Below are 26,888 nucleotides of genomic sequence, written 5' to 3'. Positions count from 1 at the left end.
CTCATTAGACTTTGCTCTTACATTAGTCTTTGAGTCAACACATGGAAGATAATTCTTTTTAAGAATATATCTAGTATTGCATTGCTTTGCTAGCAACATATGACAATTAATCCTACTCATTACCAAAGTATCTTATATAGATTATTCAGTCACATTCCCAGAGCTATACTTTCGATTCACACGTCCAATCTTGCTATGAATGAGTGATAATGTTTTATAACATTACCCACATCAAGTAAAAACTATTTCATTATATTCAGCTTGCTTATGATCAGTCATGCATAAACTGTCATCTTCGAACCTGCTTTATACTATATTCGTACTGCCCACTGAATCAATTAGACTCTACACATAATTATAAGTGATAATTTTTTTTTTGTCACTGCTTATGTTGAGAAATATCCAGTGATGCAATGTGTTTGTGTATGTTTTAAATGTAACATATTGATGTACTCAGAATAACAAGGCATTTTAGACCTTCTCTGTTTTTGCTGCAATCACATATAAATGGAATTGAATTAAATTTGAGTTCCTCCACATCAAGAGCATGTATATGTACAATCATATAACGAAGTAGAGCATCTGATTAAAGGTCAAGTCCACCTCAGAAAAATGTTGATTTGTATCAATAGAGAAAAATCAGGCAAGCACAATGCTGAAAATTTCATCAAAATCGGATGTAAAATAAGAAAGTTATGACATTTCAAAGTTTCGCTTATTTTTAACAAAATAGTTATATGAACGAGCCAGTTACATCCAAATGAGAGAGTCGATGATGTCACTCACTCACTATTTCTTTTGTTTTTTATTGTTTTAATTATACAATATTTCAATTTTTACGAATTTGATGATTAGGACCTCCTTGCATGAAGCACAAAATGTTAAAATAATGGAATTCCACGTGTTCAGGGAGGAATGAAACTTCATTTCACATGACAATGACGAGAAAATCAAAATATTTCATATTTCATATAATAAAATACAAAAGAAATAGTGAGTGAGTTATGTCATCAGTTCCCTCATTTGCATACCGACCGAGATGTGCATATAACTGTTTTGTGAAATGAAGCGAAACTTTAAAATGTCATAACTTTCTTATTTTACATCCGATTTTGATGAAATTTTTAGTGTTATGCTTGTTGAATTTTTCTCTTTTTATTCAAATCAAGTTTTTGTTGGGGTGGACTTGTCCTTTAAGTATTTGACACAAGACAAGCACCAATGAACAAATTGGAAATTTAAATCACAATTTGGTGGTAACTTTTACGCTTTTATACAGGGTAGGGTAAAAAAATAATAATAATTGGAGCTGACAATCAAATAGATTTGATACTTTTCAGGACTAATGAGATTCATTGATTTCAGAGCCAACTTGAAACTCAACTAATACTTATTATAACTTTCCGTATCAAAAGGCAGTTTCTGTGAATACTGTCTGTTTTCAGCAACCGCACAAAATCACTGTCCCTACTTATACTGAGACCGTGATAAAAACTGAACACTTGTTTCAACAAATTGATGCTTACAATTGTTGGTCATAGACTTACAGTCATGTATTTGTAGGGAAGTTCCCCCTGACGAAAAGTTTGTTGTAAAAATAGCAGATAAATAAGTAAAAAATATCGTTGAAGGTTTGACAAAAATCCATCAAAGATTAAGAAAGTTATTTGAATTTTAAATTTTTGATTTGTGACGTCATATACGAGCAGCTTCCCCATATGTTATGTAATGTAAAATCCATAAATTTCAATTTTTTAATGGTTCTTGCCTTGGTGACTTATGATTTTAGTTCTTTCAGTAGTGGGCGTGAACTTATTTGTCTATTGATATACTGAAGGCACAATAAACACTATTTTCAATTTTCTAAGAAAATGACATTTTATTGATTATCTTCCGTATGATATGTGGGAAAGATGCTCGCATATGACATCACAGATCAAACAACTTAATATTCTAATAATTTTTTATATTCTTTGATGGATTTTTCTCAAACCTTCGCCAATATTTTTTAAATTATTTTTTCTGCTATTTTCACACTAAACTCTTTGTTAGGGTGAACTGCCCCTTTAATAAGCCAGTTCGTAGTTCCTTTCTGCGCATGATCAAAAGATTCTGCGCATGATCAGAGGAAGGTCATTTGTACTAGAATGACATGGTTTAATGGTTTAAAATCTAATGAGATAAGCACCAACTTTGATGTCTTGATTATTCATATATTCTTTTGAATTGTGTTTTTCATCTACATCCAAAAACAACAACAATGCGTCCACGGACGACTGGTATTTCACAGTTTGCCAAGTACATTGTGCAACATGCTATGATATGCATTCAAAGTAGGAATGCAACAAATACCTTCATAGAGTGTTCATTTGTGTGATATTCTAGTCACCTGGTCTATTCAATTTCTTCATCCTGCTATGTAAGGCATGCTTACGTAATATCTTGCTTTGAAATCTGCCTATCATAATGAAAGAAATGAAAGGTCATTTGACCCAAATTGTCCATGAAGTAACTACGAACTGGTCTATTATACAATTGGTTTTATCTTTGATGTTTTAGGAACCCAGATCAAAAATTCATATTTCTGTGTAAATTGCTCTTGAAGTGGATTCACTTCCTTTGCATTTTCACTTTCATTTGCTAAAATGATGCATCCGTTTATATTATTTTAGACATATGTAATAAGAAATGTATTATATAATTATGTTTCTTTAATTATATACCAAAGCAATAAATCATTTAGCGCAAAATTCATATATGAATATCTCGAGAGTGATCGTTTTCTCGATTTGCTGATGTTATGTTTATTCTGGCCACCAGCTTATTATTCGCTGTGTATGCATATAATCATATTTACACAAAAAGTGAATCTCCCCTCAATCTAAATTACCTATTTTGTTATCTAAATGGTTTAAAGCTCAATATCACTGTTAGAGTATTCCTACACTGATTGACCAAGTTGCTTATACAAAAATAATAAAAGGATCCATGGAGTTATGGATAAGTGAGCAAATATAAAAGCCAAAACTTTTAAGGGGACATTTTAGGATTTTGGGGGCCTTTCTTTTTTGCTTGAGTTCAAGGGTTATATCCTGATACTTGTTCTCTCTTGCATGGGACTGTGAACATATTTTGAGGGGAAATTTCTGACATTGAGTGTTCCTAGATTTAGAATTGATAAGTCCATCAGGATAATTGAAAAACAAATGATGGATAATGATATTACATGCCAAACAGTTGTTTAAACACTTGGAGGCAAATTTGATATCACAGCTGAGGAAAAGGACATTCGAATAAATGGCAAAATGCTGAAATTTGCTATCGGTATGTCTGAAAATGTCTCATGGGAACTATGTAAAGTGCCAATTCTGTCTTGAATGCATATTCACATTTGCTTGCCTTGTATGTCAAAACAGAGGAATGTCAATAAGAATAGGAACACTGCAAAGGAGTTACTAGCTAGGTATTTACCATGCTTCCCTTTTATGCTCTTAACCCGATAAGTAACTCTTCCATCTCTGCAACTCCCCCCAAAAAAAATCATATTTTGGGGGTGAAAATTTCCCTATTTTGCTAAATCTCTCAAAACTTGACCCCCCCCCCGAATCTATCACCCTTCCTCGTCTCTCTCTCTTTTTCTCTGTGTGGTCAGTTTGGACGGACAGTTTTCTTTAAATGCATTTAACATTTTCAAAGTAACATCTGAAGGGTTTATCGTTAAAATTCTCACCAAGTGTTCTAGTAAATACATGTTGGGTTGTCATGGTTTCCTATTGGTATGCAAATCAAAGAACGGTTCAGTGTCATTGACGTACGAGATATAAATGGGACCAGGGACCTCCGAGTTTCCCTTTGCAATTACGTCCGAGTAAATTGACCTTGGACGTAATTACAAAGGGAAACTCCGAGGTCCCTGGTCCCATGTCTATCTCGTCCGTCTATTTTGGACTTGGGTTATGCTGCAGTCACATTTCCCCTACGGCGGCCGTACGGCTAGTCAAAAACAGCCCTTTTTATACATTTTTATTCAAACCACCTATTTTTAGCTGGTACCCCCCCCCCAAAGAAAAATGTTAAAACTGCTGTTTTCGACTCGTCGTACGGCCGCCGTAGGGGAAATGTGACTGCGGCATAATACTTAATTAAATAATAAAATCAATATACTTTCAAATTATGCCCATTTCAAGTATTTCAACCCTTAATTTTATATAGTGAATACTAAACAATAGGTTGTCACAGACGGAAACTTTTGCTAAATAGTGAAAATTGCGGCGACGCCCACAGTCTGAAGTGGTATGGTCCAAATAAATCTCCATCTCGGAATCTGCTGAGGAATAATATACCAACTATTTAAGATTCAGATAAAATTGGGTAGAGTATCGCAACAAGGATGACAAAATGTGAAAAAAAAAATGAAAATCCATATTTTATTGTTTGAATTAATTAAAGATATATAAAAAAAGTCTGAATTAATTAAAGATATATAAAAAAGTCTGAAATCAAATTATGGAACACTATATTTTTTACTACATGCCAGGCCCTATTATACTTGTTCATAGGCCTATCGGTCTACTTCGTACTATACTTCAAAAATACAACAACAAAAAATCTCTCGGCGATTGATTAAAAAATACAACAACAAAAAATCTCTCGGCGATTGATTGGTGTACAATTTCGTGTCTGACCATTTCTTGAAAAAACAACTTAGACGGCTTACCAAATGTGTATTCGGTCTTTAATTTTGTAAAGAGTTTGAAATTATGCGTCTTTTTGCTCGAAGCCAGGCCCTATTATCCGGGCCTATTATACTTGATTCTGTGGCTCATCAGTAATAATCAATACAAACTTGTACAAAGGTCATATCCGTACGCGATATATTGCCATGCAACGCACGCCAATATTTACACGGCAATGACAATGATTGCCCATGCTTCTCCTTTGTCAGCCTTTCTGTGGAAAATATATGACTCTAATGGATTTATGATGAAATGGTTATAATAAGCCATAGCTTTTGGTCAATATCCTCTGCCGTCCGAAATGAATGAGCCCGTACAATGTTCATATAGCTCATTCTCTATAAGCACTGTAGACTACGTGTGATACATTGGGGATATTAGCTACTTCGCAAATATACTTCATTCATTTAGTTACCACGGATCATTAGCCCTACATAAAAGCTGTATTGGATACCATGCGACTAGCTACAGTTATATCCACAATTAGTGAGTATGGTTTAATCATAATTACTCCCTGATACTGCATGTATGTTCATATGACAAGCTTTCCTTCACATCGTAACTGAGAGACCTATATAAAAAAAAGTTGTTGTTTTAGCTTATACGGCGCGTATCATTCATTAGAGAATATTTGCGCGAGCATAAGTATATATATATATATATTTATGCTAGTCTGCAGGCTCAGACCCTTAGTTTTAGCAATTCGCATACTATGCAGAGTCTGAAGTAGTGAGACTAGATTCACTATGTACTGTGGCTGGCTCTCACAGTCAGAGGCTTTGGAGTCTAGTCTTCACTCTAGACTTGATTGAAGTGTCAAATATGAGTTTGTGCTTGCAGACTATATATATATATATATATGGGCGATTCCACACTAGAACCATGGAGGTACTACCTCTATGCTAGAACTTCAAAAATATCATAAATTTGCAACATGCTTTCAATAAGTCATTAGTAGTGTAATATTTTACTATGATACCTAGATTTTATGAAAATTATGAGTTTTAACCAAAAGTGAAGTCAGATATAGTTTTTTTTTTTGGGGGGGGAAACAATGGAGTTTTCAATTTTCAATAATTTTGCTGATTAAGTAATCAAGTACAAAAACTGCCTGAAACCATTATTTGCAAAGCACAAGAAGATTGAAAATATTGCAGGTCAAAGGAATAATGTAGCATTGATGATTCCAAATAATATCTACATTTTCATGATCCATAATAGGGGCAGCCCTGATTTTTCTGAACCTATTTTTGGCAATGTCCCGTACGACACATGAAAATGCAATTTTTTCCTACATTTTTATTCTTGATGGTGCAATCTTACAATATCAGTTTCTCTATCTTTGACCCATGATCGATTTATCCTATAAGGATCTAATTACTGCCCTTCATTTTCAATAATTGTCCTAGTAAAAGTTTTCCCGTACGACACAATGTGTGTCGTACGGGACATGTCCCATACGACACACAATAATTATACTGGATTTCATTGCAGGATTTGGATTTAGAAACTATAAACAGAGGGTCTATTTTAGTTTAAGTAATTGATTTGACATTAAGTAAACTGAATAGGTATTTTTTAATATCCATAGGACATGAAATAGGTGATTCTAACCATTTTAATTGACTTCATGTAGGCCTAATCTTTTGTGAATCCCTTCAGCTAAACTGGGGATTATCACTGGTCAGAGCTGGTTAATTTCTTTGTCATTGAGCATGAAAAGAAACCCTTTATAATTAATTCACCCTAGCATGGAAGATGATTTCCTCTTGCATGCTATTGTGAAATTGTTATTAGATTTAAGAAAACAAATATTTACATATCAGTAATCTATTTGGACCTACCTTGATAATCACTAATTTGTTTATATACAGTATTGAAACTCCTTACTTTTCTCAAGTTGTTAAAAAAATCTGGAAAATAAGACAAACCATGTAAAAAAAAAAAAAACTGGAAAATTAGACAAACCATATGGTTTCATGAAATGCAGAAAAGTTAAAAAAAGTAAAACCGCATTTCTTTAGAAAAAAACATTTTGTGGAATTACAAGTGACAGTTGTGACATAAATTATATCATATATATACATTTTATATGAAAAATCATAACATTTTAGCCCCATAATTTACACAAACACAGTTTCATTCATTCATTGTTTAAAAAGTGTATTGGAAATCATCACTTAATTCACTGAAATTTAACTTCATACAAAACCTCGATTTTTTAAGCTCTTAAAAATGCTGTGAACCATTGTACATTTCCCATCATGAAAAAATGATGATATATTGCTCCCAGTTGTATATATATATATATAATGGATAGAATGAGGTTACTTAATTATATTGTCCTGAATGACTATACTTAAGGTTTTTCATTAAAAAGGAAGAATTTAGGGGCACTGCTCCCTTTCTGATTGATAAAAAGTTTATTGTTTTATACAGGCTCTCCAGTACAACACGCAATTGCCTGTACAACACACAGGTGTCCCGTACGACACACAAGTGTCCCGTACGACACACAAGTGTCCCGTACGACACAGTATTTTGTTTATGATATATTGACAGAAATATTAAGCCAATAGCGGTTTCTAACATAATGAATGTCTTTAGTTTGATAGGACTATCATTGTCACCAGCCAAGTTAAGTTATTGAAGAAGTCAAAGATACATAAAGTAAGAAAGTTTGGCGTCCATTTAGAGATGTCCGTACGACAGATTTTGAGTGTCCCGTACGACACAATGTTCACGAAAATTATAATTTGCTTTATTCATTCATGAATGTTTATTTTGCTTTCTTTCATATAGGTGTTTGTTTTGGGGTAATTGAATATCAATTTGAGTCCAGCTTTTATGAAAATTATCTGTCCAACTCACAGACTTTAGAGTACAAACTTGAGGTTTCCAAAAAAGCCACCTTTTCTGCGTTCCGTACGACACATTACTATTTTAAATCTGTATTATACAGGATGTGAATTCAAGTCATATTAAGTCTTGGTTTTCCTAACACTCTGGTAGTACTTGATGATCACCTTTTATTTACTGGAATATTTTTTGTTTTTCTTGTCGAAAAATGTCAAATGTTCTCTAAATGTCCCGTACGACACGTATGGAATCACCCATATATATATATATTTATTTATTTATTTTGTTTTATTTATTTTATACTGCAGGGTAGGCCTGTTCAGTTCTTAAAACTGCTTTACAAAGGCGCCCTGCAGTTTAAAATACATGTCAAGATAACTATGAACAACAACAACAAACAACATCAAAAATACAAAATACAAAATATCTAACATCAGAAACAATTAACAGCAAAATATAGAGTGGGAAGTGACAATTTAAACATACATAGCATTGTAAATCAATGGAATATCATTTCGCTCTTTATCAATTCGTATGAAAGGCTTTGCATAATTAAAAACTAACAAGGAGGTACAAACTTGTAAATTTGAAGGAAGTGCATTAAATAATTTGGGTCCGACATATGCGAAAGATTTTCTTTTATGTTCAATTCTAGCTTTGGGAAGCTGAAGGGGGCATCGTAAAGAATGCCGTGTCCTGTATTTCACGGGCCGTTTACATACTAAAGGTTTTAAATGATTTGGAACTAAATCATTCATTATTTTATATACAAGAACACAATACTGATATTTTATACGCTGATCTACTGATTGCCACTTCAGTGACTGCAACAAAGAAATTTGTGATGTATTATAATCTTTTTTCAAAAGCATTCTGGCATATTTATTTTGAAGTTTTTGTATCTTATCTAAATGTATTTTTGCACTGCTTCCCCAAGATGTAATACAGTAATAAATGTAAGGTAAAATCATAGAAAAGTACAGCTTCTTCATAATATCAAAGGACAGAAAGTGCTTAATCCGCCTTACACAACCTATTGCCCGAGATATTCTACAAACGATATTAGTAATATGTTCGCACCAAGTCAAGCCCGGATCAAGCATGACACCTAAGTATTTAATCTTTTTTACATTTTCTAATTGTATGTTCCTGAATTTCACTGACAAATGAGCACCCCTCAACTTTTTCTTTTGACCAAATACCATGGCTTTTGTTTTCTGCGGGTGTAAATGCATATTATTTAAGTCTAGCCATTTACTTATTGAATCAAAATCATCTTGCAAATATATATATATATATATATATATATATATATATATATATATATATATATATATATATATATATATATATATATATATATATACCATTGTTCTCTTCATCCATTTGTTTACAATATTTGAATAAAAAGAGTTGCCAATGCTGTTGTACATGTATAACTTTACACATTTGTATACTTTCCCCCATACGTGTACTGTATCAAAGCAATAGCTTTGATCCAGCTGAGGCATGGCGGCTTGTCATTGTTCAAAACCCACCTTCACCCGACAAAGGAAATTATAATTGGTATAGTGTCGAAAATCTGTCTATCTGACGGTCAATCGGATCGGGGTCGCCCTAGCCATTAACCCGTCTCTGTGGTCTAGTGGTTAAGGCACCGGCGTTCAAAGCTGGGGGCCCGGGGTCGATTCCCGGCAGATACATTTTTTCGGCATCACCAATTTTTCCAAAGGGTAGATAGCTCTGGGGAACCTTGATTTAAGCTACGCCTACCATTGTTCTATTCATTAATTTCTTTACAATATTTAAATAAAAGAGTTGCCAAAGCTGTTGTACATGTATAACTTCACACATTTATATTATATATATATATATATATATATATTATATATATATATATTATATTATATATAATGTGATGACAAGTTTACTTGTACCAAACGCTCTTGAGGTGTGAGTATGAAACGTATTGTGATGAGGCCAACTCAAAAGATTATATTATATATATATATGCTTCATTGAACAGATGCATTATACCATGATGCTCCTGTTTTTATTTATTCAATATATCGATCTGAGGGGATAGTGGAGGGGGCAGGGGTGGACTCGGCGGAGTGCCCCTAACCCCCTGGCGAGGTTAATATATCAGGTAAATCCAGAAAGCTGAAAGCGTCACGTCCATCTCCATGGTAACACGTCAATATTTCGCAGGGCACGTATGCAGAATCAATAGACGTCAGTCATTTCTATTCAGCGATGACATGAGTAAACGAACTAAATGAATTTGATCTTTATCACACATATCTACTGAATAGCAACAAGTCGCTCGTGTATGGACGTTGCCACGCCACATCAAACCAGGCATCTGAATATAAATTATATACATGTTTTAGCCATAGTTCATTCGCCCATATTGGCATATATCAATTAATACAAAAAAAGGCTAGTAATTTCCCTGACGGTTGAAATAAAAATATGTCTATAAACTGACGAAAGAAATCTGTAACCGGTCGTATTTCGGTAGTAAACCCTTTTTTTTTTGGGGGGGGGGGGCGGGCAGATGTCATTAATGCTCGTACATGAACTGTCAGAAAACCTGTAAGAAATGTACTTTTTTTTTACAAAAGGATCTTCAAATACAAGAATCACTGTTTATCATTTTACAGAGCTAGTGATCGCCCTATAACAAACCTATTTTCGTGATTATCAACAAACATGGCGGAAAATCCGGAGGAACTGAGGGAATTCATCGAGAAGAATCCATCGAAACTGAACGACTATCTTCCTCGAGTCTTAGAATGTATTAAGAAGGATGACGATGGCGAGTTCATCAAAGAGTTGAAATATGCACTGCGGGATGAGATGATGGATGCGGCCAAGGCGGCGTGAGTATAGAGATCCCAGGGGCCCATCTGAAATATCGAAACTATGGAAAGCCAGCAAAGTCAACATCTAAAATTACATGTTTGTTCAAAATATTTTCTAGAAATTATGTATATTCAATACATTCACTGTTTTCTTGACAATTCAGTATGCTTCTCTTTGTTTTCAAAGGAAATAGAGCAAATTTCCTGAAGAAAAATTATGACATTGATGGATTTCCATAAACTTGTGATTGATCCGATCAACGCAACTATGGATGGACAGCAAAGTCAACATACAAAATGCATGTTTGTTCAAAACAAATTCTAGATATTGAATGTATATCCATAAATTCATTGATTTCTTGACAATTTGGTGTGTTCTCCTTTGTTTACAAAAGACATTTTGAATTCCTGTATGGAAAATTATGACACTGATGGATTTCCATAGAGTTACGACTGATTGGATCGATCGTTACTCTTTGTAAGACTGGGCCCAGGATTGCATCATACGGGAAATAACAGTGTCCCACATTATGTTCACAGTGTGCTAACACGGTGGAACATATTGCGAAATTATCTCAGTAATACAGTACCGAAATGTGACGTCATCAATTTAGAACCAGGCCAATAATACACTGACTTCAATGGTGCTAATTATGTATTCATGAGGTCATATCTCGGGCCCTTGATTCTTTTGTTATATTGCATTTGTTAATCTCATTTCGGACACTTTGCTTCTCAGCTGATATCAAGGAAAGTAGGATGAAAACATGTCAGAAGACAAAAATTGATTAAACGCTCCCAGTCTGCACTTTGTAAGAAGTGTTCGCGTATGCCTATCTTTTGTGACATACACTATTACTGGATACTACTCAATGAATCGCTCAATAATTTACAGAGAAATTTAATTAGAAATGGTTCTTATTTTTCATTGTTTTTAGGAAAAATAAGCACGAACAAATGATGGCTGACATATGCGTGGAATGCATGAAGAAGAAGACAGAGTTGTATCTGGCCAGGGCCAAGGATATATTTAACGAGAAAAATGTGATCAAATGGAAGGTATTAATCATTAATTCCCCTTTCGAGTAAGCTTATATAGTCATAGAGCAGATTATACAGTTTATACGAGCATTCCCACCATTCTTTTTTTACTCGAATATCTACCAATAATCAGTAATCAGGAATTTGAATGAGTTCTATTGCCAACAAAGCATTAATATTGGACACAGAATAAAAGAAGCAAAATGATTTGATACTATAATTATTTAAAACAATGATAAAAAGCTCACCCCACACTTCTACATACAAGCCCTATATATTCTTAAATAGTCTTGGTAGCAACTGTAATGGTAAAGAAATAAGAATGGCAGGCAAATTCCCCTTCCCTGTCATACTACTTATCCTAATATATCTTAGTGGTGTCTAAGTTATGCCAATGATATCTCTTTCATCTTCTAGGGCCACGAGGGTGCCATAGAAAGGATTCTCCAAGACTTTGCACAACCCATTCCTTGGGTACCTACAGATCGCGAGAAGAGAGACATGGAGTCGGGCGAGGAGAAGAACCTGTCCTGGTGGGAATCGGGTAAACATCTCAAGAGAACCATTGAGGAGATGATAGAAGCATTCAGGTGAGATTCGTAGACCACTAAAGAGAGTTTCCACAGAGTGAAATATAAGTGCGATTTTAAGTCAGAATTAAAATCTTTGTGACCCCCTCCCCCCCTCTCTCCTTCCCTGTTGTATTCCATTCTTGCTTCCAACCATATTTGGAGTAAATAGTCCAATATTTCTTGCTCATCCTCAACCAGATAATTTGTTTGATTTTTGTTCTTGGAATTCACTTTGCTTTCCCTCTTCTCCTCCATCCGAGCGGCCTTCTTTTCGTTTATTCCTGTTTGGAGGTTGATTCCATTATGTCTCCTAAACTTTATATGTTGCTTTAAAGACCGCGACCAGACCAAAAAGAGAAATTGACCAATAAAATAGATTTCCAGATTACACTTTTTATTTCTTTTTTGATTATCATTACATTGGGAATATTATGGATTGCATTTTCTGCATCGTTGTGCTTCTAGCCAACATGGTTTTCGAATTGTCAATTTTACTTTGAGCTTCGGTTGAAGTCTTTCACTTGTTATCGTTATGATGATTTCAACGCCACTGAAAAAAAAAACATCAAATAGCAACTGTAGAGCTAACCAACAACTTACATTGTATTGTCCGTATAATGACAAAGCCATTTTGAAAATAAGGGTTTATTTTCCATTATTTAATTTCCTTTCAGTCGAGACAAAGTTCTGAAGAAGGTTGCTGGGTCCTTCCTTACCCTTCTGAAGGCGTGTCTTGATAGTGCGTCAGATATGCACGTCGTGGTGGCTCTTGGGATAGTGGAAACAACTGAAATGACGTGGGAGGTAAGATATTTAGTCTACAACTAATGAAATAAATGTAATTCTCAAATGCATGGGTATGTATGGTTAAAATTCGATTTGCGTCTGATAACTTTGGTTTGGTTTGATTGTATTTCTGAAACGCTACTCACTCCCAAAATCTGGCACAAAATGTTTTTGTCCTCTTCAGGGAACTGAAAAACAGATACCAGGTGTTTTTGAGGCTTTTTGTACATGGCTTCGCCGTGATGACACTGACTTTGAAGGGAATCTTGATCTCAGGTACCTAGCTAATGGTGTCATAGACTGGGATATCTTAGAAAATGCAGGGTAAGTTCCGCCTCCTGTTCTGCTTGTCATGCTTGTAGGAACTGTACTTATATAGTAAAGGGGCCTGGATCCCCAGAGAGGTATTGCGGATCAGATGATAGGTCTCTGGTCTTTGAACCACAGAGTCCGAAGTTCAAGGACAAGTCCACTCCAACAACAAGTTGATTTGAATAAAAAGAGAAAAATCTAACAAGCATCACACTGAAAATTTCATCAAAATCGGATGTAAAATAAGAAAGTTATGACATTTTTAAGTTTCGCTTAATTTCACAAAACAGTTATATGCACATCCTGGTCGGTATGCAAATGAGAGGTCTGATGACATCACTCACTCACTATTTCTTTTGTATTCTATTATATAAAATATGAAATAATCTAATTTTCTCGTCATTGTCCTGTGAAACTAAGTTTTATTCCTCCCTGAACATGTGGTATTACCATTGTTACAACATTTTATTGGTCAGTTACGTTGGTCCTTAATGTCAAATTGGTAAAAATTGAAATATTGTATAATTGAAACAATAAAAAACAAAAGAAAAAGTGAGTGGTGGACGTCATCGACTCTTTTATTTGCATGTCACTGAGTTGTGCATCTAACTGTTTTATGAAAAATAAGCGAAACTTGAAAAATATCACAACTTTCTTATTTTACATCCAATTTCGATGAAATATTCAGCATTATGCTCGTTAGATTTTTCTGTATTTATTCAAATCAACAGTTTTCTGGGGTGGACTTGACCTTTAAAATCCCTCTGGCAAGTTGCCCATCTACGTGTGACACTTGCCCAACGCCCCCTCACATGATCAATGTACAGTATTTTGCCACCGGGTATCCTTGAATCCTCAAACAAAGTCTTGCAGGGTCGACCTGCAAAAACGGCATGGGGGTAATTGGTATGCACTGATTGTATTTACATCACAAGCTCTAATATCTGTTGCATATCATCATAAATAGAAATATCACATATATTGATAAAAGTCAAGTACTTGCTGTGTGCATAAGATTACAGGAAGCACAATGTATAATCCTGGCAGCTAGAATCAACCTTTCGGTTCTAGTTTGAATTCTTAATTATTTTGTGTGTACTCCTGCAAGTTGTATTTGTAATTTGTAACATAATTTCATGTTTTTTGTCATCTGTAACACATTTTCACATAGCTGAGGCAACTGAGTACAGTTGCCGATTATACTTCGTAGTTTAGACATTGGCCAGAGATTAGTAGTCTTTCATATTGTTTCTTTTGGTGTATACTTTCACTTCAGAAAATCGAGCCAGGAGCCTTTAAAGAAAATCATGCAATATTGTATAGAGCAAGAACTTGAAGGAGATGAGCAGCCTGCAGGTCTATCGGTTCACGGGAATATCCTTCGAAAAATAGTTTCAGGATTCATCATAAAGGTAATAACAATCCGCTTTTATCTAGCGCTTAATACATCGGAACGACGTGTCTAAAGACTTTACAGATCTGCTATTACCCCGGTCATTGGATTCAATCAGTAATTCCCGCACACAATGTGTGCACATCCTCCACTCCCTGGGGATTATTCCAGTCAGTCGCCGGTGAGGCGCACACAGTACTGGAGCCTGTTTCATAAAGGACTTACAACAGTTGTAACTTTGTCATAATGGCAACTACCATGGTAACAGGGCTTAGCAGCCAATCAAAATCAAGGTTACCATGGTAGTTGCCATTATGGCAAAGTTACAACAGTTGCAAGTCCTTTATGAAACGGGTCCCTGGACAAGCTACAATGACATTCACATCCTATCGGGTAAAGACATCATTTCGAATTCTAAAACTTTTTTGTCCCTAAAAGACGTAATTGTGGGAAGGAGGAAGCATGGATGGAGGAAGCAACCTTCTCTTCTCAGTGGTAATAGTCCTACTACTGAATAGAAAAAAGAAATTGTTAAGCATTTGATTAGTCCATGCATGATATCAATGTTACAGCAAACACAATTATATGCAAATGATAACCGGGAAAATGCATAACAATTGTAGATTGGGCCGAACCTCGCAATTTTGTGACACTGAAATCATTGCTCTTTTTCCTTTGAATATTTGCATTGAATGCCCATACAAAACGTTTAGATAATTATATATCTTTCTGATGTCGTAAAGGGTTTTTTGCACTTGAACATTCGGAATTGTGAACTGCAGTGGTTTCATGAACCATTAGGTAAGTAATAAACTGGGTTCCAAAAGAAACTTGGCAAACTTCACAAGCGCACTACACAAATTCCACTAAGTCAAAATAAACAAATTTTGACACAGGCTAGTTTCAATAGTCTTCATTAAGCAAATGTCAAAAATTAAGGGATTGGTTTAAATAACAAAGAAGCTGTAGCCCCGCAAAGCAATTGGTTCCGGAATCCAAAGTCACAAAAGTCTCAGTTTCAGTCTTAACCAAATGTACATTCTTCGCTTGACTTCGCTTGATTCCATTCATGCATTACGCTTTTGTTTAAAACCTTAATATGTGTGTTTAAATAAAATGTTAATTTTAACTTCCTGTAACTTCTTAGTTTTTGAGGCACTCAATTAAACATGCCGGTGGGCATATTGTGAACTTTAATATACTGGTAAGTTTTTTTAATCCCATCTCAACTTTATTGGTCTTTCTTTTGGCATTTTGTGAACTAATTGATTTGAGGGGCTACAGCCTCTTTGTGATTAAACCAATCTCTTAATTATTGGCTTGTGCTTAGTCAAGATTATTGAAGCTAGCTTGTTTCCAAATTTTGTTCACTTTGACTGAGTGGAATAGGTGTAGTGTGCTTGTGAAGTTTGAAACCCAGTTTAGACATTGACAAATTTGATATTATCCAATCACAGACAAGGGTTTTTGTAGATCCTAAAACCTGTCAATGTTATTGAAACGTTCACATGTTTATATCATCCTCAGAAAAAGGACAAAGTCAAGGCATATCAGGATCTCATGCCATTCGTTGTAAAACTTCTCAGTTGCGACGTCACAGGGCTAGAACAAGTGGCGGCAAACGCCATTGGACAATCGGAAATCTATGATAACGGAGAGCTTCTGGCGCCATTTGGGGACGCCATAGCTGATGCCTTCTTGGACAGCAAGTTCGAGGGCTCTTCCGGTGGTTGTGAGTATCGCTTTCGGGTCGTCTCTGATAGTTTCGAAGGTCCTAGCTTGGATTTCATGATTTTAGAAGGTTCAGTTTATGTAACTGTACCAGATCTAAATCTACCATGATAAAGTTACAATGAACCATGGCTTTACTCTTTCTCATGAAGTCAGAGTTTACTGCAACTACATTCGCTTATCCTTGATGCATTGTTTTAAGACAAGGCGACGAATCCATGCTGGACAGTCAATCAACCGATCCTGGTCCTTGGGACTGAGACATATTATGAATAGCAAAAACCCAAGTACTTACCTGTAGCCGTATTTCAAAGAAAGTCATACGACACTATCGTATTTTACACAGTTTGAAATGGTTGCATTATTTGATTTCACTTTTTCGAAACAGTGGCTCTCAACAGCTTCTTTCGATTTAACCCGGAAGTTGTTCTCTCACGAATTGACCGCATTGTTGTACTCCTCGAAGATATGGGAAGTGACGACAAAAGGAGACTGTATATGCTACTCGACGATGTCAGTAAACAGAAACCGAAGGTGCCTCTTTAGATTTTTGCTCCTATATTAGAAAAAAAAGTAAATGTCAAGACAATAGAAATAGTGAAATTTACATATTGTATGGAACTTTTTTTTAACCTTATGCTTATGGGATTCATTAAGGACTTAATTGCAATTGAGGATGATATAACAACAACAAGAATAATGATTATAATAATAATGATAATGACAATTATAGTAATATATATTACTTATAAAGCACCAAATAAAACGTTAAATCTGATATAAATGAGTGATTGATACATTTAATGAATCATCTCAGAAGTTGATATATTACCCCATTGGCCAGCAGTAGATATTTCCCCTTCTATCATGTTTATATGAACAATCTACCAGAATGGCCACAAAAGCACGATGCCTTGCCTGACGTGTCAATTTCATTCGCAATTATAAATATCAAACATAATTTCAACCAAACATCAGAAATGTACATTTTGTGGACTGGGACTTGACGTTATGAGAAGGTTTAAAGCAATTCTTGTTCTACTTACCACATAAATCTTTGGCTGTTACGGCTATGGCAAGTACATTTTATTCACTGAAGCATCTCAAGAAATATGAAGGTCCGCATCCTCGCCTCTCTAATGGCTAGCTAGGATGACATCAAATATAAATTTGCATAATGCTGAATTGCAACTGTCAGATACGGTATACGTTGAAGTTATTTCGACGAATATACACTACTCAAAAAAAGTTAAGGACCACTTTTTAAAACGTACATAAAGATTTTATACAAGGTGTTTTATTTCTGGAAATACCTCAGTACAACTGTCCTAAATGTCCTTAAACACGCTGTAATCAATTTCACGCATGGGTGGTTTCAGTTGTTGCACAATGTCTCTCGCATCACTGCACATCCTGAAAAGTGGGCCCCGAGGGGTATCAGCTACCGACATGAAGTGGTAAAAACGAATGTCTGAGTGTCTTTCAGGCAGTTCAGTAACGAGTGTGACCACCTCCTGCAGCAATAACGGCTTCACAGCGCTGTCTCATGGAGCTGATGAGGCGATTGATGTCTCTGACGTCCAGTGCATCCCATGCAGCCTCCAGAGCCACACCCAGCTGCTGCAGTCCAAGTGGATGGGCTTCGAGCTGCTCGAGACTCCTCCCCATCATGTCCCAGACGTGCTCTATCGGGTTTAAGTCCGGGGACCTCGCTGGCCACTCCATACGCTCAATCCCCTGGCCCTCAAGGAACTCGGTCACCACCCTAGCTCGGTGGGCACGGGCATTGTCATCCATGAAAATGATGTTTTGTCCCACATTTTCTGCAAATGGCACCACTATAGGTTCAAGGACCGCATCCCTGTACCTCACTCCTGTCATTGCTCCCCCTGGGACCACGTAGAGACGAGTACGGTTGGCGTAGGTGATGCCTCCACACCATATCGCTGCCTCCCCCATAACGGTCATGTTCTGCAATACAGGGGTCTGCAAATCTCTCTCCTGGTCGCCTCCAGACTCTCGAACGTCCATCATTGTGGTCAAGGGAAAATCTGCTCTCATCTGTGAACAGAACTCTACGCCATTGCTGTCTGGTCCATCTGACATGCTCCCGGGCCCAGTTGAGACGAATTCTTCTGTGAGCAGGGGTGAGTGGGACACACTGAGCTGGCCGTCTGGCATGCATATTGGCTCTGTGAAGTCGGTTACGGATTGTTTGAGTGGAAACAATCACTCCAGTTGCTGCAGCGAAGTCATTGTTGAGGCGGCGTGCACTGTGAAAGCGGTTGCGGAGGCTGAGATTCGTCAAGTAGCGATCATCTCTAGGGGTTGTCGAAACTGGTCGGCCACTGCGGGGTCTCTCGGAGTATAGCCCTGTCTCTCGGTGTCTTTGATTTGCTCTGCTAATGACACTGTGTGACACGCCCATCATTCTGGCTACTCTTCGCTGACTGAGGCCAGCTTCCAGCATCCCTAGGGCTCTGGCTACATCTGTTTCACTTAGGTGGTGTCTTGGCATTGCTGTTGTAGGCAAGTTGTTGATTGTACAGACTAAAGACGGAAAATGCTTTGGAAGACACTTGTCTTATGGCCCACTGCAATGATGCCAGAGACATCATGAAAGAACTGCATGTGTGAAATTGATGTCATTGTGTTTGATGGCATTCTGGACAGCTGTATCTTGGCATTGCTATTGTCAGCAAGTTGTTGATTGTAGAGACTAAAGACAGAAAATGCTTTGGAAGCCACTTTTGTACGGGCACATTGCAATGATGCAAGAGACATGAAAGAACTGCATGTGTGAAATTGATTTCATTGTGTTTGATGGCATCCTGGACAGCTGTATCTTGGCATTGCTGTTGTCAGCAATTTGTTGATTGTAGAGACTAAAGACAGAAAATGCATTTGAATCCACATTTGTACCACTTCACAATGGGCCCACTTTTCAGGATATGCAATAATGCGAGAGACATCATGCAACAACTGAAACCACCCATGTGTGAAATTGTTACAGGGTGTTTGAGGAGATTCAAGACAGCCATATTCGGGTATTTCTAGAAATACAACACCCGGTTTGAAAATTGTATACACACATTAAAAAGTGGTCCTTAACTTTTTTTGAGTAGTGTATTAACATCACTGTAGAGTTACAAATTTCTCTTGAGTAATACGAAAGAAATCGTTGTGACCTTTTTTTCCGTTCCACCTGTGTCCTAGGTTTTAGTACCTCATATCGACCTGATGTTCGAGGATGTCTGCAACGCTTCTCTGGTACACTTCTGCTTCATGACCTTGGCCAACATATCCCTAAAACACGCTGAGCACTTCGTCAAGCATATAGACAGGTGTCTTAAAGCCTGGAAGCAGAACCCAAATGAAGCTGCTTCCGCTTGTAGAGTCATCGCAAGTGTCGGCCGTCTCAATGAGGTATGGATGGGGGTATTTGACAATGATTTAAGTCTGACTAAATTTAAGTACGACAACAAAATATAACAATGAAGATTCCATTTTTGTAGGGAATCAACACATTGGTCTGGGAAGCATTTCATGAAAAAGACTCATAAAAAAAATTGTGTTCAAAATCAACGAAGGCTGTCTGATCTTTGTCCCGGCTAACACAGAGATGCGATTGGTCCAATCTCTGTCAACTACATTGTATTCAAAGTAAGTCACCTCCCATTTTAGAATGCATGTTTATTTTCTTAAGATGTGTATTAAGCCGGGATAATAGTATTCATCGCTTATAAAACATTGCACTATGTAAATGCCGCATACTATTCTTCATTAGTTTTCGTTGTTTTAATCATTTCAGAAAGAGGCAGCTAGATGTTTGAAGATCCTGTTCACCAAACTAAAGAGCATTGATGCTATGTGGACCGGTGTGGTGCTCATGGAAGTCAAGAGGGTAGCCAGAGACCACAAGGAATGCTTAGCGGTCTACAAACCGAACATTGAGAAGCTTAGGACGTGCCAACAGATCGGGGTTCCAGATCTGGTCCAGGACTTGATCAATTTTCTAGAAGGCAGAAGGTAATGTAACGATTGATATCATGTCGATACTGTTATCCTTTTCCTACACCAAAGTCAAGTCCTGCAGTCACTATGGCCCGTATTCTGAAGTCAGATTTAACTTAGACCATGGTCTATCTCTGTGCTAAAATTATGGGAAGCCAAAAGTGTCAAAAAATTTATTAAGTTGTATATTTCTTATGTTTACTGTGCTCTTTCCTGATTCATCGATGGTGAAGACAATCATCTATTTATACTTCCTAAACAATTATGAATTTTTTGAGAGCCAAATTAGTTGAAATATGATATCTCTACCGTTAGTGATTTATGTAACAGTTGGATATCCATACTTAAACCACAACTTTAAACCCGAGTTTAAGTTAAACCCGGCTTCAGAATACGGGCCTAAGGGACTAACGTTTTATTTCCTTGTAGACGCATTATGCACTTCTTCCCTGGCAAAGCGACTTATTTAGATTATAAACTCCTGCTGCAGTGGTCCACATGAAGGAAATGCATAAATTGTGTGTGGATAAGCCAGGATCTGATGACCGGGGTATGTGTCTGTAAAGCGCCTGGAGACGTCAGTCTAATGTATAAAGTGTTACATAATTACCGTTGTGTTCTGAAGTGTGTGAACCCTACCAGAAATGAGCATATTTAAAAGTATTCAAGTTCTGTCAAGTTTTAGATATTTAATTGTAAAGTCAGGCAATAATTTATTACAATCAATATTAATTTTGTTTGTTTATCTGGGCTCGCTGAACATTGTAGTGTTGTTGTCTACATTCAACACTCGGCATGAAGGAGTCCATTTTGTGGTTGGTTTCACTAACTTGTGAGCACAACTGTACCTATATTACTGTTATTACTCAGTGAAGGACTGCATTATTTTGTCCACTTTCTATATTAAAATTCTAGCCTTCTAGTACTCAGTGAAGACGTTGCTGAGCAAAGAGAAGACATCGACAATTTGGACAATAGGGTAACCAACACTGAGAATGATGTCTCAAGAATCGATGAGACAGTGGCCCAACAAGCTGAAGATATCGAGAATGTGAAGAGCGACGTCAACGACCAGGGCCAAAGACTTGATGAGTTGGAAGAAGTCGTGGACGAGACGGTCGAGAAAGTGGAAGAGATTGACCACAAGGTGAAAATTATGTTAATATTTTAGATTTTCATTGTTGAATGATGGCAACAAGTATTTGATCATGATGAGGTGAAGTACGATTGGGATTCCTCATCTGCGCCAAACGTTTGTTCATTTTAGAGGCATTGGGTAATCATCACAAGATTAAAGAGAGATAGCCGATTACCTAGATAGCAAATGGCATGGAAATTTAAAAAGACATATCATTTGGAATACCTTAATTGTCTTCTGCTAGGATGACATGCCTACAGGCTCTTATTCAGCCGAGCCTACTGTTGAAACTTCGATTACAGTTTTAACTTGTTTAAGGAACATTTTTTGTGTAGTTGTTACACCTGATATTCACTTCATGACAGGCAATATCGGCGGCAATGCTGCTCCAAAGTTTATCACACTACTATGACGACCATTCCTGCTACTAATACTTCTGCTAATATGCTGCTGGTGCTACGGTAGCTGCTGTTGACGCATCTAGTACTACTTATACCGGCGCTATTGCAAATACACCCCTTTACAACATAGGTTAAATATCTTAACGGTCCCATGATATTTGCACCTGGGACAAATGCTCCGCTGCAATTCCACACATTAATAGAATGACCAACTTCAACCATGGATTTATTTGCACTATACACTATCCTAAACCTAACCCTACACCGATCACAAGATCCTATCCTATTGCAACACTAACCTAACCCCATATCTTAGACGAAATAAAGCCCAGAGCAAATGTCGTTTCACCATCTTAGTTTGCACCTTTTATGATATAATATGATTGATTTCCTTCCACAGACCATTACTAACGCTCCTAAATGGTCAAGGGACGTTTCGAAGCTGTTAAACCCCGAGCATGAGCACGATTGGAGGTTCTTGGCCGTCCGTCTCGGCTACTCCGGTGAAGACATCCGCAACTGGGCTCTGTCACCCGACCCTACCATGGCCATCCTGGCAGAATGGTATACCACTCACAAGAGCAGTGATGCCACCTACGCCATACTTAGTGCCTTGGAGGACATGGGCAGGACCGATGCGGCAGAAATCATCACGCAGTCACTAGAGGAAGCAGGTTTGCAAATACTTTAGTTCGCTTCCTAAAGGAATACTTTGATATAAAAGTTGGTATAATAGAAGAAAGAAAGTCTAATGAGCGATTAAATGGGTAGTTTCATCTTCATGATATCATTTAGCATTGTCACTATTTTTGTTCAACTGTATTGCAATACTTATCTGATAGTGACTGCATCCCGTATGCAGATTTTTACATATCTTTCCCAAAAGAATGTGAGAGGCATCATGTAAAATTCTGGATTAGAGTGGACATCAATATTTTGATGCTTGGAAATCTCATACAACGCGATGTGAATGTCCACAAAACCATTTACACACAAAGAACTCATTTGACTTTCATCAAAAGTGGTGTGGTAGTAGAATGGCACAACAAGTGGTAAAGGTCTGATGATATGTCAAGCCGACTGTGTGTTACGAAGGTCTGGCATCCAGTTAGTTTTTCCGTTATAGAAACTACCATGGAACCTTTGATTTAGATTGACCGCCTAGCCCTATTCCCCTGGTAGTTATCGTTTGGGGAAGTTTCTATAATAGTATGAACCGGGAATCGTATGCTCCCATGTGTCTCTCACAGAAATGCTGGTGCCACAAGCACCATCAGACGACTTTGAGAAGCCCCCGACAGTATTCTTAAGCTACCAGTGGGACCACCAACCGGAAGTGAAGGCCATCCGCAAGCACCTAGAGATGGCCGGGTTTCCTTGTTGGATGGACATTGGTCAGATGGGTGGAGGAGATCAGTTATTCGCCAAGATCAGCCAGGGCATGAGGTCATCCAAAGTGGTACTCTGTATGGTGACAGAGAAATACTCCAACTCCGAGAACTGTAACAAAGAGGTAAGCTGAATGATGACTATGGTGTAATCATGTTTGTTCGATCGAGTAACCAATCCATCAAAGTTATGTTTTTAAATGATTAGACTTTACTTCTGGTAATCTTCATTACATGTTCTGTGTTAAATTGCTTCAAAAATAGTAATCAAACCTCAGTTTCGGTGTATGTATCCTAATCCTTTCACTTGTTTTGTTAAGGTGAATCTTGCCAATCTGCTGAACAAGCCAATCATTCCCGTCCTCATTGACCAAACCAGATGGCCGCCAGAGGGCGCCATGAGCATGCTTTTCGCACAGCTACTTTACATTCAATTCTTCAACGACAAGGAATACGTGAGGGGAGAAAAGTTCTGGGACGATGCAAAGTTCTCAGAACTTCTGGGCCAGATATCATACCATGCCACCCCGGATGAAAGCATGGTTTCCGACGGTAAGAGAACACACCATGTTTAAGAATGACATACGGATTATCAATGTGATGTTTATTTAGTAAAGACATTTCTGATGCAACGTGTGCAGTAAGTTTTGAAATGATCTGTCAGCACTGAGAAACTTACAACTTCTTATTTCAATAGAAAGTTTGAGTGTATTTTTGGTTTGTTTGATTGAAGTCTCAAAATGAAGATTTTGAATTAGGACAATGATGATTCAAGCAAACAGAAAGTACCTTTGACATTGTTCCAAATGTTTGTGTAGAATTTGATTTTAGATTCAATAGAGTGACGTACTTGTTTTGTAGTTTTAACTCCAGTCTTGGTCAAGGGGTAGACAGGTCGAGTTTGAAGTCGGTGGTGTGTCGAATTAGTAGTTTAACTCCCCATTGTTAACCCTTTTGCCCATTCCCCATTACTCCAGAGTACCGAGACTGGATTCCTCAAGTAGAAGACACTCCACTCACCGTGAAGAAGGTATCAGATGAAACAGGGAACACGACGGCGCTGCAACAGAACACAGCAGTAACGGTGAGCACCAGAATTTATAAGCGCTAGTGGCGGCACAGGATCTCTGAAATTAGGGGGTTAAACGTTTAAATTGAAGCTAGGGCAAAACAAGCGGACAGGAAACATTTCATTTGTATCAAAACATCGTAATTCATGGGCCGAAAGGAAGGGGGATATGGGAAGGGGATCTGGATAAGGAAGTTTCCTGTGCGTTGTGTGTTGTACCCAATTTCAAGAATCCGATGATTAATCGAGAAGAAAGGCATGGGGTTTGGATGGGTGTTAATTCTGTAATACTTTTGTGATCTCACGGCCCCTATGAAAATAGGACATGACCATGGAGAGTAAAAATATTACAAGTATTTGTTGTGGATTGGAGGGGATGTGACAGTGGATTTTTTTTTCATTCGTATATAAACAATCTCCGCGAATACCCAAGCTTTTAGCCAAGGCCTCATGTCCGATGACGCGTATTTCATGAACTGAGCGACTAGTAAGAAAAGACTATAATCGCCCCAAACCGGGTGAACGAACCATCAAGAGCCATCCACTAGAGTCGCTTCATCTCGCATTCACCCAGGTTTCACCAGTTCGATCGCTACCCTCATTTCAGCCATTACTTGAGGAAGAACATAGGCCTAGCCAAATCACGAGGCCTTGTCAAAAGTCTACGAATACCCTTCCTCCATTTTTTTGTAATGACTGTGACGTTTAAGTCTCATTAATCTGTATGTTCATCGTTAGCAAAAATCACAAAATCAAACCGAGTTGCGATACCAATTGCTAAATGCTTGAATGCATGGTTCGACCTGCAGTTTAATGAAAAACCATAAACAATCATAAATTGAATGTCACGCAAAAAGCTTGTACAATTGTCGAATGTAGCCTTAATAATCCAATAACTAACTACATTCACAAAGCTTTTAATTGTACATGACCCTGAGACATCAACTGACCAGAAAATGTAACAACTGTCCTTATTTTACTTCTTATCACGGTTGTTATCATAAAAGGCTTCCAATTATTCATCAGCAGGCTGCATCCAAATGAAACAACTACAATAACCATTTTGTAATATAACCTCAACCGAAACATCAACATATGATTAAATTCTCACATTTGTTTCTCATATCAAAAATTCTATATTTAAAACACATTCAGCCATGCCTAAGACTACAGAAAGTATGCACCTAGTCGGAGCCAAGGCATCTCTAGCTTGTTGACCTACTTTCAGTCATGCCACTTGTGCATGCGGCTATCGTGACATATCACTATTATCATAAAAAAAAACATAAATCATCTCGTCACTAACAAACCACTTCATGCAATTATGTACCATTTACTTTTCATATCTTGTGTAAATGAAAACGATAACTAGCCTAAATCAACACACGTGTGTGCTGCGTTCAACTTTCGCGCACTACAAATATAGTACTGTACTTGTACATATAGATACGCCGAAAAGGCGAAAATAACATTCACTGAACACGAGCGATAATTCATACAACTTTTGGAACAAAATTTCAACCAGATATTCATCATTTGAATCATTTCTTAAAACACACTAACAGTCAACGATTCTTCATCATATAAACATCGTTTTTTTAAATACTTACAACATTGGGCTTGGTCTGAAAGCAGAAATAACGATGACAACAAATTAGCAAGTTTTCCCAAACTAAGTAAAAACATGGGGGAAAAATACAACGCCCCCTATTGACTGGCAACAAAAACCTATGCTTCTGACGTCACCTAAACTTTGTGACCTGGAAACGATATTTAAATTTCACACTATCACCGCTTTATACAAGTAATTTACAATGACCACTCTACCTATTCCAGCTATGGTGTCCCATTGAACTTTTTTTTTCAGTTTTAAGGGATTGGCGGGTATTTTTTCTGAAATATTTCTTTCAAACCTATTGGTTAAGTTGAAATCAGTCAAAATCTTCGCAGTTATCAACCATTCCCTCTTTTTTTCCCTCACTCCAGGAATCTTCGGAGCATCCATCGGTGTTCATCTCATACCAGTGGGGCAAGCAACCCGAGATCAAGAGACTGTTCTCACGTCTCAGTGGTTTAGGCTACCACTGTTGGTTAGATATCAATCAAATGGGTGGTGGGGATCCACTCTATTCCAAGATTGACAAGGGAGTCAGGAATGCTAAGGTATTAATATCCATGATCACCATATCAAAAAAATTAGCAAAATGTCCCCCCCCCCAATAATAATAATGTGCACTATTATCTATAGTTGAACCATAAAGGGTTTCATCTCTAACCTGAGATAGTATCGAATGATTATATCACAGTTAAGTATGCGATGTTTGTTAAAACATCCTGAATATAATTAACTCTCATCTTCAGGTAACTCTGGTTGGTATTTATGAGAGAGGTGTGGCTTGGCTTCCAGTGTTCTCTACGGTCTGGGGAATTTTTGGAAAATGCTGAGGCTTGCTGTTTGGTCGAATGTCTGCCGACATTTTCATTTTGGCAAAGTCCTTCACAGGCTGTCTTCTTAACTTGGTGATTACATAGATCATCCGGACTAAATGATTGATTGATTGATTTTATCCCCCCCCCCCCC

General features: G+C 37.3%; 2 protein-coding genes across 4 annotated transcripts in view; both read left to right on the top strand.

The window, feature by feature from the left end:
• Positions 1-2,754, top strand: part of LOC129266942 (double-strand break repair protein MRE11-like) — a 56,797-nt gene extending 54,043 nt beyond the window's left edge. For all 3 annotated transcript variants that reach the window (XM_064103870.1, XM_064103868.1, XM_064103869.1), the window contains exon 19: positions 1-2,754. This exon is cut by the window's left edge and continues 1,487 nt beyond it. The gene's annotated coding sequence lies outside the window, so the exon portion shown is untranslated.
• Positions 2,755-4,910: 2,156 nt separating this feature from the next.
• Positions 4,911-26,888, top strand: LOC135154904 (uncharacterized). The gene is made up of 17 exons (XM_064103136.1): positions 4,911-5,222; positions 10,262-10,480; positions 11,401-11,521; positions 11,921-12,093; positions 12,750-12,879; positions 13,046-13,185; positions 14,450-14,585; positions 16,094-16,298; positions 16,686-16,831; positions 19,514-19,723; positions 20,109-20,326; positions 21,227-21,458; positions 22,251-22,524; positions 23,101-23,363; positions 23,559-23,790; positions 24,216-24,322; positions 26,294-26,888. The coding sequence occupies exons 2-17, from the start codon at positions 10,311-10,313 to the stop codon at positions 26,528-26,530; spliced, it is 2,994 nt and encodes a 997-aa protein (XP_063959206.1). The 5' UTR covers positions 4,911-5,222; positions 10,262-10,310; the 3' UTR covers positions 26,531-26,888.

This window comes from Lytechinus pictus, chromosome 8, assembly GCF_037042905.1.
Source record: "Lytechinus pictus isolate F3 Inbred chromosome 8, Lp3.0, whole genome shotgun sequence".
NCBI classification, from domain to species: Eukaryota; Metazoa; Echinodermata; class Echinoidea; order Temnopleuroida; family Toxopneustidae; genus Lytechinus; species Lytechinus pictus.
This window is presented reverse-complemented; position numbering and strand designations above follow the sequence as displayed.

Excerpts from the sequence above, each read along its gene's own strand:
- LOC135154904 (XM_064103136.1), top strand. The coding sequence starts at position 10,311 with ATGGCGGAAAATCCGGAGGAACTGAGGGAATTCATCGAGAAGAATCCA. Across the intron at positions 12,880-13,045 it reads CAACTGAAATGACGTGGGAG|GGAACTGAAAAACAGATACC; the intron begins GTAAGATATTTA and ends TGTCCTCTTCAG. Across the intron at positions 14,586-16,093 it reads TTTCAGGATTCATCATAAAG|AAAAAGGACAAAGTCAAGGC; the intron begins GTAATAACAATC and ends TATCATCCTCAG.